General features: G+C 45.1%; 2 protein-coding genes across 3 annotated transcripts in view; one reads left to right on the top strand and one right to left on the bottom strand.

Moving 5' to 3' along the window:
- The window catches only part of LOC146833897 (spermatogenesis-associated protein 46-like), a 41,408-nt gene extending 32,534 nt beyond the window's left edge, over nucleotides 1-8,874 (top strand). Inside the window, exon 4 of the mRNA XM_085601807.1 lies at nucleotides 8,202-8,874. Coding sequence (XP_085457933.1) covers nucleotides 8,202-8,722 — 521 coding nt within the window. The 3' untranslated portion in view covers nucleotides 8,723-8,874. The remainder of the gene's footprint in view (nucleotides 1-8,201) is intronic.
- Nucleotides 1-16,206, bottom strand: part of LOC146833896 (carboxyl-terminal PDZ ligand of neuronal nitric oxide synthase protein-like) — a 1,023,200-nt gene that overhangs the window by 85,236 nt on the left and 921,758 nt on the right. The window lies entirely within an intron of this gene.

Genomic DNA, 16,206 nt, shown 5'->3' on the forward strand with positions numbered 1-16,206 from the left:
CCCCTTTTTTCTCAGACCCCGCTTGACGAATCCCCCCGAGACTTTCAGGGTAGGAGCGGAGCGGAGCGCCCCACCTATTTTGAAAATTTCGCGAGGATTCATCAATCGGCGCAAAAGTTATTCCAAATAGAATGTTGCGGATTTCCTATGGAAACACGGTCCTAACTATAACTATCTACTGGCGACCGCCAGTAGATAATATATATACACACACACACACACACATATACATATATACATACATACACACAAAAAATCCAAAGGTTGAAGTAAAGTTATAATTAGGTGAATTGGTCAATGGCAACATTAATGTTTTGAACAAAAAAAAACTCCGAAATTCATCAGTTATAGTTAGCAGCAGTAACGATAACTTATGCCTCTGCCATGCACTGCTTATGACCTCACATATGACATCACTTATGACATGTTCAAGCTTCATTTTCCCACATATTGCTCTATAAATTGTTTTACAAATTACTATAGTATTAGAGGCCTGACAGTAGGTGCAAAATAGCTCAGGAGAATATCAGCCATCATTACTGCCATCACATATACAACTCTCTTAGGTGTAGAAAGTATGCATTATGTGCAACATTGACTCTATAGCATACACTTTACAGCTAGCATAGTTCACATTAACAGTCAACCACAGATATCTAAGAAACTCCTCTCCATACAGCCAACCCCATCGGCCATGTGCAGTGGGGGTTGGCCATAGGGCTGGGCTCTAGGGACTACATCCCCCAGGGCCATTTATTCTTTAATTAAAGGGGAAGGGGGGCACACAACCCACCCTCTCTGAGCCTTGTTAAGCCTTGGGAACCCCATCCTCATTTCTAAAAAATAAAAGGGAGGGGTCCGCTCACCTCCCACTCCTACGGGCCCCATCCCCCAGGGCCACTCTTTTAAATAAAGGGGAGTGGGCGCGCGTTGCTCCACTTCCCTGAGCCAATTTCGGCCCCTGGGACCCCATCCCCAAGGCCCGGTGTACTTTTGAGGGGGAGGGGAGAATGGGACCCCCTCTCTAGGCCGATTTCGGCCCCAGGGGCCGCATCCCTGCGGCCTGGTGTTCTTTTGAGGGGAGGGGCGCCCGTGGCCCCCACACACTGGGCAGATTTCAGCTTCGGGACCCCATAATTTTTAGAGGGAGTGGGGCACATGGCCTTCCTCCCCAGACAGATTTTGGTCCCAGGGACCCCATCCCCCAGGACCTAGCATAATTTTCATGGGGAGGGAGGCACACAATACCCTTTACCTCGACAACTTCGGCCCCGGGGACCCCATCCTCCAGGGCCTGGCGATATCGGGCAGGGGGCACGTGGCTCCCCTTCCTGCACCGATTTTAGCACCAGGGACCCCATCTCCTGGGGCGCTAAACTTAAAGGTGGGTGCCCACCCAGGGCACCCACCATAGTGTTGTTGGGATCAAAAACGACACTATGGTGGGGAGCACCCTGCATAGAGTAGGAGCGGGCATTGCTCTCACCTACAGGAAGCAGCTCCTAATGCTGCTCCCTGCGGGCGGAAGCAATATTTTGGTCATTTTCTATGACTGCATTAATTAAGGTTTAAAAATATTTGCATATCTGGACTCTTGAGTCTCTCGCAGGAGCCCCAATTTAAAAATAGAGCAGTCTTATTGACCTGGGGATCTTTGTACCTCTTGGGTCAATTCGCTTCCGTGGGAGCAAGCGCTCCGATTGGCTGCCAGCAACATCAGAAAAATGTTGCTGGAAGTCATTACATGACTCGGGGACTTAGTCCCCTCTCCTCAATTAAAAAAAAAAGCATTGGCATAGCCAATAGGTCTCGCCTTTGGGACCTTATAAGTGTTTAGGCATGAAACATTTGATGTTGTTGCACCAAAGATACTGTGCTGGATAACTAAACACCTAAGGTCCCAAAGGCGAGACCTATTGGCTATGCCTAAACCCTCTACTATAGCAGCTAGAGGTGTGGTGGGTGTTAACATGAGCCACTTGGCTGATACGGCACTAAAATGTTGACTCTTTTGAGGGCTTCGTCTGTCTTCAGGTTTGCAGAACAGAAAGAGCTGAGGCGTGTAGGCCTACGGCTGACAACTGAGCCAAGTGCGTGAAGGAGACAGAGGATTAAATGAATAAAATGTGGAAAACCAGAAAAGTAGATGCATCAAACAGATACAGGTACATAGAAAGATAATAAAGTAAAAAAATCAAAGAGGGAAGAAAAGAAATAGATTGCTAAATATAAATGGTGAAATGAGGAAGGGAAAAAAGGAAGGCACGAGGAAGGATACAAGTATGAAGGATAAAACAAAGAAATGTGAAGGGAAGAGTGGAAGGAAGTGTGAAACAAAAGAAGGGTGCAAAGAAGGAAGTGTGGAAGGAAGAATTAAAATAGGGACAGAAGGAAAGGAGGTTGGAGGAAAAGAGGAAAACAAAGAAGGGTGAAAGAAGGTTTGGAAAGATGAGAAACGAGTGAAAGGATTGATGAATGAAAAGAGGACTGGAAGACTGCTGGAACAAAAGGATGAATGGAGGGGTGGAAAGATGAAAGAGTGCATGGAAGGGAGTTGGGTGGCTGGATGAGTTGAGAATGGAAGAAACAAAGGATGGGTGAATGGATGAACAGTGCAAGGATGACTGGGAGGATCGATAGAGGACAGGAAGGAGGGAAAGGTGAAAGGATGAATGAGTGAATAGATGGATATTAGGTGAAAGGCGAATAGAAGAGAATGTGATTGATAGAAAAATGTGTGGGTGGATGGAAAGGTGAAATAGTGGATAAATGGGTCATGGATTGATGAAAAGGTATTGGTTTTGTTATGGTCAGCACGGCTGCCGTGTAGCATGACTGAAAGAAAAAACAAAAGTTGTATAATGCGGGCAGTGCTGGCTGAGTAATAACTTTTGTCAAAGCACTACAAAGCATCACTGAGCTATTTTTTAAATAATTTTCAGCCATGTAACATGGCTAATAGTTATGGGAAAAGTGCTAGGACGGCGGGCACAGTTTATTATGTTATTAGAGTAAAGGTTTGAAACACGTGTACATGTATATTGGTTTTCCATATCATGACAGTGAAATGTGCCTGCCTTGCTTTGCCGGCTGGTGCACACGATCTCTACACATGCACTCAGTGGACAAAAGAGAATGTGTATATATATATGAGCACTTGCCATGCTTTGCAATATGAGCTACTCATAGAACCTGGGGGTCAGGTGATGAGTGGTAAAGTCCCTGCGCTGGCCTCTGCATTCTGTTTAGAATTATTAGCACGGGCCTCATTTAATGGACGTCTGGGCTCTGCTTTTCTAAGCTCCATCCATAAATCATCATCTATTCCCTTTCAGACCAACCCCCTCCACAAACAGACACCTGTGAATGCGGATCATTTCACCTAGCAGTATAGTGTACTACTATTGATACGTTGAATACAAGCCATGTTTTCTAAGGCTCTTCAGCTGGGCTACAATCTGGAGTATCTTGTGCTTGACATACTGCAAACATACCTTATAGCACTAATGAGCTCTGCGCTCGGGCCCAGCCTGGTGCAGCCAAAGATGTGTTTGTTGTGGCTCCATTCATTCCAACTAACACGTTATAGCGCTTTTTTCATAGCGCTCGAATGCACCTCAGTGCTATTTCATCATAACTTTCAGCCATGCAACACAGCTAAAAGTTATGGGAAAAGCGCTATGACGGCAGGGTTGCGAAGTTAAGAATAACAAGCTAACGAGGAGGGAGGGGGAGAAGGGAGGGGGGAGAAGGGAGGGGGGAGAAGGGAGGGGGTAGTGAGAGCAGACAGCAAGGGGGTGGAGGAGGCTTAATGAGCCATGACAGAAAGGCAGATGGCGGCTGCGGGCCTGCACGCTCACGTGCACTCAAGCTTTAGGCCATCAAAAGCCTCTGGTGGCACTTTTAAAAGCCACTTACTACATGTCTCGAAGAGACAGCATGTGCTGTCTCAGGCGAGACCTAATAAAAGATATAAGGGGGCCGAGCGGGGATACCCTTTCACTTGGGCCCCATGAGGGGGACCTGGAGAAACCCCTCCTGGGACCAAAAGTGAAAAATAACCAGCAATTTTTGCTGTGACCCCACTGGACTCCTGCGGGATCCAAAATGGCGGACCAGCCCGGGCATATTCTTTAATTAAATGGAAGTGGGGTGCAAGCCCCCCTCCCAGAGTTGTTTTCAGTCCCCGGGGGCCAAATTTAGGTCGCGGTGCCGATGAGACCGCCACTGACAGGCCGTCAGTGGTGATCCCACAGACAGACAGCCCTTCAAGTCAATAATTAGGATGCAGGCGGTTGGACCCTTTTCTGTCAGGGGACAGACCACTGCCTCTGCCAGGATCTAGTGATCCCAACGGGGCAGCTGTCGGAACTGTGATTGATTGTGAATGGTCTGAGCAGGCACCGTCGTCAGGATCACAATGTCCATTCCCAGAGCCTTTTCATGGCGGTACCACTGCCATGAAAAGGCTGTCGGAAGGGGACTTTGGGGGCCCCAAGCAGGGTCCCTGTTCCCCGAGGGGCCACTGCTTAGTGGCCAGCCGGGGGACACATATGATGCCACCACAAACATACATGCACCGTGTCCCAGGCACCAGATGGTGCCTGGCACAAGGTGCATGGATGTTTGTAAAAGCAGGAAGTGTTGTGCGATGTCACAATGGGACCTGCACTAGTGCAGAGCATTCTGGGACATTGGAGCTGAACCAGTGTTCTTATAACGTTCAGTCCTTCAACAAAACAAACTAAGATGAGCATTTGATTTTTGGGCATAATCAGCACCCCGGAGGTATAATTTGCTTGACAACATAACCTCACAGGGTACTGGGGGGTGAGATGCTGATAAACGAACTTTATATTCAGTGATCAGTTAAAGAAACATTCAGAATAGAGGAAGGACTGCCATATGAGTTCATGCTGGTGCCAAGTAGTATTTGATCAATGCTCAGAGTACTGTGTGTATCTTCAGGTGAGATATCACTCAATTCAATTCAATCACAGCTTTATTCGATTGATAATTCAAACAATCATAAAAGCAAATAAAAACATACAAATATTACATAATAGCAGCAGTTTTAAAAGCACTGCAAAGTTCTTTGTATAATGAGCAGTTTTCGGGCAATAATAAAATTGTCAAGATAACTCCAGTGAATAATGTAGCTGCTGGAGAGCGATGCGAGTTTTGTCCAGTGGCAGCTTTGACTCATCTAAGGTAGCACAGATGGTTAATATGCCTGCTGCAAAGAACATTTACCATGCATTTAAAAAAACTGCATTTTATGTGCATACCTCAGTGGGTTACTGCTTTTGCCACAGAGATTCTTTGTAACTGTGCAGTTCATAAATTACAATCCTAATCTAGCACAGTACGCTATGAACTGCCATCAAAGAGCTGCATGCAAGATGTATGGTACAAGTTAGTAAGTTATGTTTTTTTCCCAGTCTTTCAATATCCGGATGCTGCTAAAAAAAGGTTTGTTTGGGAAGAAATTCATTATTATTATTAAAGGCAACACTAACAATTGTGTTATGTACTAAATCCTGAGTTTGTGCTTCTCCAGACCAAGCGCTCTTAAAAAATGCCTACCAGTATGGATGACATGTGAATCCTACACCTTGTAATCCCCTTTGCCTTATGTAACATTTTCTATACACTGATTTACACACGTATGATTAATTGTCTCTGTATGGGTGTGTGATGTAAAGTGCTCTGACACCCTACACTGGTGTGAGAGGTGCTATAAAACAAATTAAATACATGTGACATAGAGGCAATGGATAGATAGGAGGCACTGTTGGATGGTGATAGTAAGGGAATCATTGAAGTGCCCCAATAAAGATTGCCATATACTGGTGCAGTGCAAGGCCATCATTTACTATGCTTTAAAAACAAATACAATTGAACATATAATGAAAAATGTGCCGTAGAATGCACAATTTTTCCTATATTTTCCTGGGGGGAGAGCCCCCCCAAAGCTCCCTTTGCAGTGGTCTAGCTCACTCTCTGCACTTGGTGTGTACACCATAAGGGCACTGATCTGACACTATTTGTCAGGGCTACTTTGGGTTTTCAGTCTCGCCTCAACAGGACTAGAAGCCTTCTACCATGAAATAAAACCAAACATTGAAAAGTTAGTTGCCAAGATACAGCACAAACCTTCCCAATAAGAGTTTTTGATTCTTGCACATTTTTTCAATATAAAATCTTTAGTAATTCGAGTATTTTGCGAATTTCTGTTTTAATGTTTGAAATGTAAATCGTACAAATTGCTTATCGGTTCCCGGCTTCCAGTAGTGACTCAATGGGGGTACTCAGGAGTCAAAAGTTTGGGACCATTGTATTAGCACGTTTGAGCCCACAGTCCTGCGAGAGTGCGCAGTAGAGGGTGTGTGCAAGAGGTTGAACTTGTAGAATTTATCCTTGGTCCTGTAAGAGTACGCAGTATGGGGTGAGTATATAGAATTTCCCATAGTAGTTGTCCCTGGTCTGCAAGAGTATGCATTAGAGTGCAAGTGCAGTGGCCCTGCAAGTGGGTGCAGTAGAAGGAATGTGGCGTATGTGTCTCTGGTCTTGCAAGAGCATGCAGTAGAGTGCGAGTGCAGTGGCCCTGCAAGTGGGTGCAGTAGAAGGAATGTGGCGTATGTGTCTCTGGTCTTGCAAGAGCATGCAGTAGAGTGCGAGTGCAGTGGCCCTGGAAGTTGGTGCAGTAGAAGGAATGTGGCATATGTGTCCCTGGTCTTGGAAGAGCATGCAGTAGAGGATGTGTGCATTGAATCTTTCTTGGTCCTGCAAGAGTGAGCAGTAGAGGTATGCTATAGTGTAGTAATTGAATAGGCAGTAGAGGGTGAAAGTGTGGTATACGTCCCTGCACGAGTGTGCATTAGAGGGAGAGTGTATGATTTATGCCCCATGTCTTGTGACTGACTGGGTGGCAGTGGAGGTAGGTGTAGAACCCATGCCTGGCCCTGCAAGTAAAAGCAGTAGAAGGTAGGTGAATTTTATGTGTGTCACTGGGGCAAAAATATTGTTCCCCTGGTATTATGCATGCTAGTGGTTATTTTTGGATGGGATCTGCTTGACCTGTATATGGGTGTGCTTTTGGTTTCATATAGATGGGTCAGATGCGACCACGGTGTGAATTATTTATAGGGCTTGTATTTTTTATTATCGAAGCTAGAGTCTCTTACAGTTCTGTTGGTATTTTATTTGTCCAGTTGCATTTTTATTATTTTATAAGGGAAGAAGTGTAATAATTTGCTGTTTATTACTCTCTAAGGGAAGGAGATGTGTTATAATCTGCTGCTGGTTGTAATGAATCCTTTGCACAGCTTCTCTGTTTCCCTGCTCTGCTCAGCTGGCAGGGCCGGACTGATCGTAGCGGGCACCGGGCATTTCCCCGGTGGGCCGCCCGGGTGGGGGCCGGTTTTGGGCCCCTGGGGGCCGTTTTTGTTACCGGGGGTCAGTAATATCGGTCCCCTGTAACAAAATTGCCCGAAACCGGCCCTAGCAAACCGCTCGGTTGCACCCCCCTCCCCTACGAGCAGTTTGCCAGGGCCGGTTTCAGTTCCCAGTCCGGCCCTGTCAGCTGGTGTGGGATGTCATGGAATATTGGTGAGTGACTGAAGGAGTGGACAGTTAGAGAGAGTGGGCTGAGCAGAGAGGATGCTGCTCCTGGTGGGGTTCCCTATTAAATACCTTGAAACCTAGTAGTGAGGAAATCCATTTAGAAGGATCTCACAGGGGGCCTGGCTGGCGCCAACAAAGATTGTTGTAGTGTGAACACTACCAGTGCTAAAATTGGCCTTGTTCGGTAAACATGGCATGTGGCAGCAGCAGGGTTAGGCTTTTAAGAAGAACTGTAGGCCTCTGCACTTACTTTTTTCCCTTTTTTACTAATTAGGAACCGGATATGTGGAAATATTAGAGGCAGTGCAGGCAAAGCAAGGGTGAGGGGATGTGGCAGTCAGAGGGAATCAAACCCCTTTACTTGACCTGCCACATAATCTTCTGTCGTCCTACAATTCCCAGCTTAAATATAAGCCTAATTGGTTCCACTAAAAGTTTGTTGCTCATATTTGTGTGTAAATGTAAGTTTATCTTGCTTTGTGTATGTGAGTGCGCATATCTCTGTGTACCTCATATGGTGAAATACAGCAATAATTTAAGCAACTTCAAACACTATCATTTTGCTTTCTTTACAGAAGATTCTTCGGACTACAAAATCCTAGATCTGACCCGGGCAAACTGCACTGTCTACCGTCCTTGGTTCTCCCCCTACAGCTATTTTGTGTGCCTGGAGACAGACAGCCTTTTGGAACCCTGCTGTGTAATTGACACGCCTGTGGATGAAGCGCGGGAGACTGCCGTCGACGTGCCCGGTCATTGTGGCGGGAATAGCAATTGCTCCGCCCCATCTTCACCCTGTAGCACCTGCCTCCATGGCTCAAAACGAAAATCTACATCGACACTGAGCCCTAAAGACACCATTACCTCCCAAGACATTATCATGGCCGCCAAGTGGCTCCCGCCGCAGCAGAACGGCCACAAATGCATGGCTTGCTGCAGGATGTTCCCCACCCTCCACTCGCTGCAAAACCACATAAAGAATGGGGTGCATGACGGTTTCAGCTGCAAAGTCTTCTATAGAAAACTTAAGACATTCTGGCAGCGGGACAATAAGCAACGCGCCCTGGAGTTGTCATCGTCCGAGAAGGACCATTGAAGAACCAAGCAAATCATATCCCAGTACAAAAAATAGCTCAGAATGATTATATTTATACATCTTTGCTTTCACTGGTAGTTTTTACTGCTTAAAATCTGCTACTCTGAGGTCACAAGGTAATAATGCGTGACAATAAAACCACATTGTATATTGCTTCTGCTGCTTCCTCTTGTTAAATGATGGTGCCGGTTCCAGTATGCTCTGGAGTAAACAAAGCTGATAATTTCCATGTAGCTGTCTATACTTCAGTGTGAAGTACTCCTCTTTTGTTGAAACTGTCAAATATATGTATTTTCATGGGATGGCTTTGAGGTTCCTCAAGTTGGAATGTTTCGCAGAGGACTGTGGGAAGAAATGACCAGGAACCAGAAGAAGAATATCTGATTATCAAGACTACTGATCGATAGTATCGCCATCTTTCACTTTTTTTTTTTTTTTATAGTTTTGTGAAATTGGTATTTTGTATTGAAGAACCATTATTAAGACACTGGTTTGCCAACTGATGACATCATTGTATTCAGTGCTTCCTATGCAATGATGTCAGTAGTCTGCAACAACTGAATATGAATTGGCCCTCAGGTACCAGAAGCACTTTTCTTGAAAGGCAAATCAGATCAGACAGTAATACTGCATCTGCTGCAAGGGAACACAGAACAGACACTTCAGTACATTAAATCTTGGCTTTCATTTCTTAAAGTGGTCTCACAAGATGGGGCCTAAGTGGTTGGATGGGGGAATAATTAGAATTTTACAAGACATGGAGTACCATATTAGAAGACCTGCCCCTGAAACCCCACCTTCCATGACAGCTTCTCTGGTTAATGGGCACCTCCAGTCAATGCTACTGCTTCTAAGCTACCCATCTCATTGTGAGGATATTGATGCTCAAAGCCATTATTGTATAAGAAATTGTTTATCCAGCGCCACTGTAGTATCGGCTTAACTAAAAGAGGGAGAGGCAAAAGATTTATAAAGTGTTTTTTTCCAGACTGTTTAAACGGTAGGTAATTTTTCTTGATATGGATGCCAACGGGAAGCCCATTCCACAGAACAGGGAACTCAATTTGAATGGAAGAGTCAACTCAAGATGGCTTCTCTAGGTCTTTGGAATCTGATGTAATATCCTGTTGAAGAGACTAAGACGTCTGACCTACGAGCTAAGGACACAAAGTCTGCTAACCCTTCTATGTTCATGCTTCACAGTATTAGAGCGCATGTCACCAAGGCAGGCTTTAGATCATGGCTCTAGGCCCTTTACCATTCACATATTGAGTCTGAGTGTGGTGACACATTGCTTATCTTTGTATGCAATGATTCAGTTCAGGGCAGGTTGCTGTACTCCAAAGGCTGTGCACCATGTGGCCTTGAAAGTTTGAACAATTGTTTGGGGACCCCTTGTGAGAAATTGGGTTGTTGGGTGCCTGGTGTGTGAGCCCTGGTAAAGCAATAGCCACAATCCCTGTTAGGGTGAACCACAAAAAGACACAGAATCAACCTGTGTTTAACCCTAGGTAGCTGGGCACAAAAAACAGTCAGGCTTAATTTAGAAACAATGTGTAAATCATTTTTGCAGCACACAAATCGTAATAAAGGGAAAACACAACAAAAATCCCACACCAATTTAGAAAAATAGAGTAAATGTGAATAAATTATTTGACACCAAAACAACAAAAATCCAATCAGTAGAACCAGTGTTATGTTTTTAAACGTTTTGAGTAAAAACTAGCCTCTAAAAGATCTAAGCGCCAACCGAAGACATCTAGTAACGCGGACAATGGGTCAAAGTCGAAACATATGGCTGACCGTTATGGATCCCGGTTCGAATTCAATAAGTAGATTGCGCCCAGTCGGCACTTACCTTTGGACTTAAAGAATTTTCAAGAAAAATATTCTAAATTGGCAAAGTTCAGCGGGGCAAGGTTGCAGGCAGTGTCCGAGAAGGGAGCGTCCTCGGCAGGAGCCTCTAGATGGAGCCGCAGTGAAGATTTCTGCCTTCGGACTTAGTCATTTTTGGGGAAATAGAAAATGGCCAGCAGGACGAGCCAAGAGGCTGTAGCTAAAGACAATTTCAAGAGGTCGTATACTCTCTTGGTGAAGCACAGCTGGATAGGATTTGCTGCTGTGGAAAATAATGTAGTGGGAGCAGCCGTGAAGTCAGGCTGACCGGCAATGTGCCATGGGTGGTTTGACGGGCAGGTTCGTCCTGGTCATTCCTTGGTTCTCAAAGCAATCTTTAACCAAAATGTTTCCAAGTGCCAAGTTTTGGATTTTGGCTATCTGGTCACCTTTTGCTAAAGGTCCAGGACTGGTGGAACACCATTTGGGGTTTCAGGATTCGCTCAGACTGGGTACAGGTGCGGGTTCAAGATAGTGGGAGCCTTTTATGTCCCTGTGGATCTAAACATGAGGACAGCAAACTAGGCCTTGGAGTCACTCTGGTAGTCCTGGGTTCAGGTGAAGATGCAGGACTCAAACAGCAGGGGTGGCTCCAAGGGTCCAAGGCAGGTTCCAGGCAGCAAAGCAGTCCTCCAGGTACAGCAAAGCAGTCTTGCAGAGTTCAAAGCAGTTCACTGCAGCAGACAGACCTCTGTGAGTCCTTCTGCAGGTGCAGAAAGTGAACTGAAGAGTGGGTCTGAGGGCCCTATTTTTAGGTCTCGCCTGACCCAGCACATGCGCTGGTCTGGCGAGACATTTTGTGAGGGCTCCAAAAAGTGCTACCAGGCCAGCCTAGAGCTACAGTGCATGTGCGCGGGCACGCGCATCGCGCTTTACCGCGATTACTTTCACTTTCGCGGCCGCACGGCCGCTTTGATGTTCTCCGTGAGGCTTCAATAGATTGCAGCAGTTGAAACAAGCATTGGCATAGCCAATAAGTCTCGCTTTTGGGACCTTATAAGTGTTTAGTTATGCAACTGTTGCATGGCTAAACACTTTTAAGGTCCCAAAGGCGAGACCTATTGGCTATGCCAATGCTTGTTATAATTGGTGCTTTTTATTACGTTGGGACAGGTTTCTTTCTGAAGTGCTTGGAATTTCCGGACTTCCCTGCCCTTGCTCCAAGCAGGCTGTAGTGACAATGTGGAGGTGCTAAGCCCTTTGTGTGAATACCTTTTGGGTTGCAAGTGGGGCTAGCTCCACCACCCCTCACCACCTCCATCCTACCAGCTGATGGCCCATTCAGGTACACCTAATCTTGCTATTGTGTGATTGTCTGAGGGAAGTTCACAAAGTTTGTCAGTTACACCCAGTCATGTGACTCAAGACAAGCTGCAGGTATCAAAAGGGCAGGAAAATGCCCACTTTCTAAAAGTGGCATTTTCAAAATTGTAATTTAAAATCTGACTTTACCATTAAAGAAAACTTTTCATTACAATTTTGTAAATACCAAACATGAAATGTTTACCTGGTCCCAATCAAAAATTAGCCCTTATTAAATGCAATAAGGCAAACCAAATCCTATGGAGAGATAGGTATCACAGACAAAGGTTGCAGACCTGATGTAGATCCTTTTTGTGTGAACTTATGGTAGCAATTCAGGCAGAACTTGAATGGATTCTTCTCCATCACGTGGAACAAGGAGCCCCCTGTCCAGGCATTCTGAAGCCGTCCAGGAAACCTCTCTTTACACTAGGGATCTCCCCCGGTACCTCTTATTCGATGATCTTCTTCAAAATTTCTTTGACTTTTTCGACAAACTTCTTCCAAACTTTTCTTCTTTCACAACTTGGAGAGCCTTCAGCAAAGCCTTCAGACCCAACGGCGGACTTAAAGAATCTGAAGATGGCGACTAAGAGGGGGAGCTTCCGGGGGAGGGTGTACAACGTCACAGGAAGCACCAAATGGGTGATCCATCGACGCCCAACAAGAAAAAAAAAAAAAAATAGGACTACAGAACAGTGGAGAATTCACTAGATGGTGGAATAATGCACAGCATGTGAATCCGGAAAAGATTCACGCTGCAAAACACTATTGTTAGACCTTGCATCCTTGGCGTGGTTTTCCCTGACTTTTTTGCCTTCTGGCCTACTGTTTTGCTGACTTAGTTTTTGCTGGCTTTAGAACGCTTGGCACTTTACTACTGCTTACCAGTGCTAAAGTGCATGTGCTCTATATGTGCCCAGGGCCTGTAAATTAAATGCTACTAGTGGGGCTGCAGCACTGATTTTGCCACCCACTTAAATAGCACTTTAAACATATCTCAGGCCCGCATGTCTACATGGCAAGTTAACCCACTTGCCGGGCACAAACATGCCCTTTTAATACATATAAGTCACCCTTAAGGTAGGCCTTGGACAGCCCAAGAGCAGGGTGCAGTGTATTTAAAAAGTACAACATGTACTTTTAAGTTTTACATGTCCTGGTAGTGAACAACTCTCAAATTCGTTTTTCACTACTGCAAGTCCTATCTCTCCCATAGGTTAACATTGGGATTACCATATTACATCTTATATTTATAATTTCTAATAGGGGAGAGATGAGACCCCCCCAACCCCCCCCCCCCCCCCAAGTTTGGTATCTCTGAAATCACAATTTAAAATCCTAATTTATGGTGAAAACAGATTTGAAATTGTAATTCTGAAAATGCCATTTTTAGAAAGTTGGCATTTTCTTACTTTAGTCAAATGTTGTATTCTGCCTATCTCTGAATACACGTCTGGGGTGGGTGACAGCTGGGATTTGTTCATTCCCTCCAGCCGACCACACACAAAGGGAGCTTAGATGTGACTAATGGGCCATCCTGGGCAGGATGGGAGGAAGGAGCTGACACACACCTGAATGGGCTGGGGTCTGCCCCTGCATAATGGGCTACATATCCCCTGTAGTGAGTCTGGAGCCAGGCCAGGAAGGGCAAGGGACTCTGTGCGCTTCAAAGGCCTCTCTTTGAAGTCACCACCACTTCAAAGGCACAAATGGGTATAAGTACTGGACTTCAGACACCACCAACTCAGTACACTTCTGGACCTGTGGATACTCTGCCAGGAAGGACTGTTGTGCTGCTGAAACAACTGTCACTCTGCTGGACTTCCACTCTGCTGTGCTGACCTTCTGTTTGTTTGCTTGGGAGTGAGAAGGACTGGATATGCATCTCTCCAACCCAGAATCAGACTGACTCAAAGGGCTTGTCTAGTTGCCTCCTATTGAAAGTCTTGGGAACATCAAAGACTTCATTCCATTCATCAACAGCACCTGGCCTCTGCCAACTGAGAGTTTTGCCCTGCCAAGTGGTGCCAATCCAGTTCTGGGCCCTTGGAAGTGGATTTAACGTGCAGCAACTTGCAAAATCCATGCATCGCCATTGTTGTACGGATCGGAACCGGTGCATCCCCCTCGGCACCGATGCATCGCCGCTGCTGCCAGGATCGAAGTCCTCGCCAGCTGCGGTGATCGGAAAAAATGCATTGCCTACATCAGAGTTCGACAGCGACGCATCTCTGATCTGTGCGGCTCAGAACCGAAGCATCGGCTCCATCTCCAGGTTCGATTCCGACGCATCGCCTCCTTTGCTCCTCACATCTTCACATCGACACAACCCGGAACCAAGGTACTCTTTCAGAGGGCCAAGGCTGGTCCCTGTATCTGACTCACGCTCCAGCGTGGTCAGCTTGAACTTTTGGATTTGAAGTGGTCTAGCGGGACCAGATAGCCCCGGTTGGCGCTTTATGCTTTTAAGAACAATATTTTAAGATATTCTTTAAAAATTCATAACTCTGGTTAAACTCATTGGATTTTTGTCGTTTTGGTCTTGTTTTGTTCACTAAATTAAGCTCTATTGTTTGAACAAGGAGTGGTATCTTTTTTTGTGGTGTTTCCTCTGTTTTACTGTTTGAAGTGTTGCACATATACTTTACACAATGTCCCTTAAGTTAAGCCTGACTGGTCTGTGCCAAGCTGCCAGAGAGTGACCACAGGTTAATTTATGGTGTGTATCTGACTTACCCTGACTAGGATTGTGGTTCCTGCTTTGACAGGGTACATACCTCTGCAAACCAGAAACCCAGTTTCTAACTACTATTATAATGATGAAAGCTCCAGACAAATGTAGAAAGAGTATGTTTTAAAGCTACAGAAAATCTAAGAATAAAACTCCTGACCAGAGCTTCCAGCTGCAGACAAAAATCTGTTCACTCACAGCACATTTTAGGCATTACACCTTATATCATCACTCACTTTAGGACATAGTTGTTTAGCATAGGTTGAAGAGCCCCAGATTCTGGACAGATTTTAGGGATAGCCACTCATTATGTAAATAGGTTCCATTTACAATCATTGTGTGCAAATGTTTTTAATGTGGATATCCTGAAAATATGTCATGGATCAAGCCCTCCTTGACATTCATCACACACCGTTGCTCCTGAACATCTGTGCTTGTTGAATCAGATATTGCACTGGTCAACTAAACCCAATGAGACCATACAATCATGAGTGTTATTCACTAGGGAAAATAGTTTTAAAGTGACCTGAGCAAGTACAAAGCAGCTGTGCTTGTATCACAGCATGCTAACGGGTGGACCACAGATCCTAAACACACACTTCACATCTTATGATAATGTTTCTTGGGAAAGGATTTTGCCCCCATAATCCACACCCTAACTAAAGCCTTTTATTGAGGGTGTCCATCTCACAATCATGGCATGAGCCAGGGGCCCCGTGCATGTAATTGTTCAGTTATAAAAACCCACTTTCATCATTATCTTTTTGCAGTAAAATAATAAATAACAAAATCAAGAAAAGTACATATCCAGAATCAGAAAATGTTTTATTACTACCATTTCCAAGAAGAAGAAACCAACCAGCTCCCAAGAGACTGACTGCAGGTCTAATGAGGAGCACATAGTCATTGTCAGCAGCAGTGAAGCGACTGAGGTGTGATAAAGACAGATGACATTTAGCACCCTATATGTTCACTAGATCCTAGCCCTCGAAATCAATTCCGAGGAAGCCCATTGTCCTTCAGAGGTGTATGGAACTGTGGGGGAATAGGATCCTCCCACTAACAGGTTGATAAATTCACCCAGATGGTGCCTTTTAAAATTTTAACTTGAGGGTTTACCGCAATAACCAGGAACAATATTCTCTGGGCAGCAAAAATCAGTTTACATGTAGTAATCCACCAGAAAATCCCACACCTACAGTATGCCCCAATCCCACCCTTGTTCGTAAGACCATCAATTTATCTGATCATGGGAGCCACTGTTTCACAAAATCTCTGTGTGATGCGTGTCCAACCAAAGTGCATGTCCTCGATAGCTTGTGGGAGAGCTATCATGGAGATGTTTCTTAGGACAATGAGATAAACGATCATTTGTATCTATGCTTTCGAAGACCCCATTCTCACTCACCATTGTTAACATGAGAGCTTCTGCAACACTATTCTTGTAAGAAGAGTGCACTGAGGCACCCTGGCTGACAACATTTCCATTGGTTGTGCAAGATCTGAACACCACCCAAATGTTTTCCAGCAAGATGTTGGCAAAGTGAGATGA

Source organism: Triturus cristatus, chromosome 4_2 (assembly GCF_964204655.1).
Source record: "Triturus cristatus chromosome 4_2, aTriCri1.1, whole genome shotgun sequence".
Taxonomy (NCBI): Eukaryota; Metazoa; Chordata; class Amphibia; order Caudata; family Salamandridae; genus Triturus; species Triturus cristatus.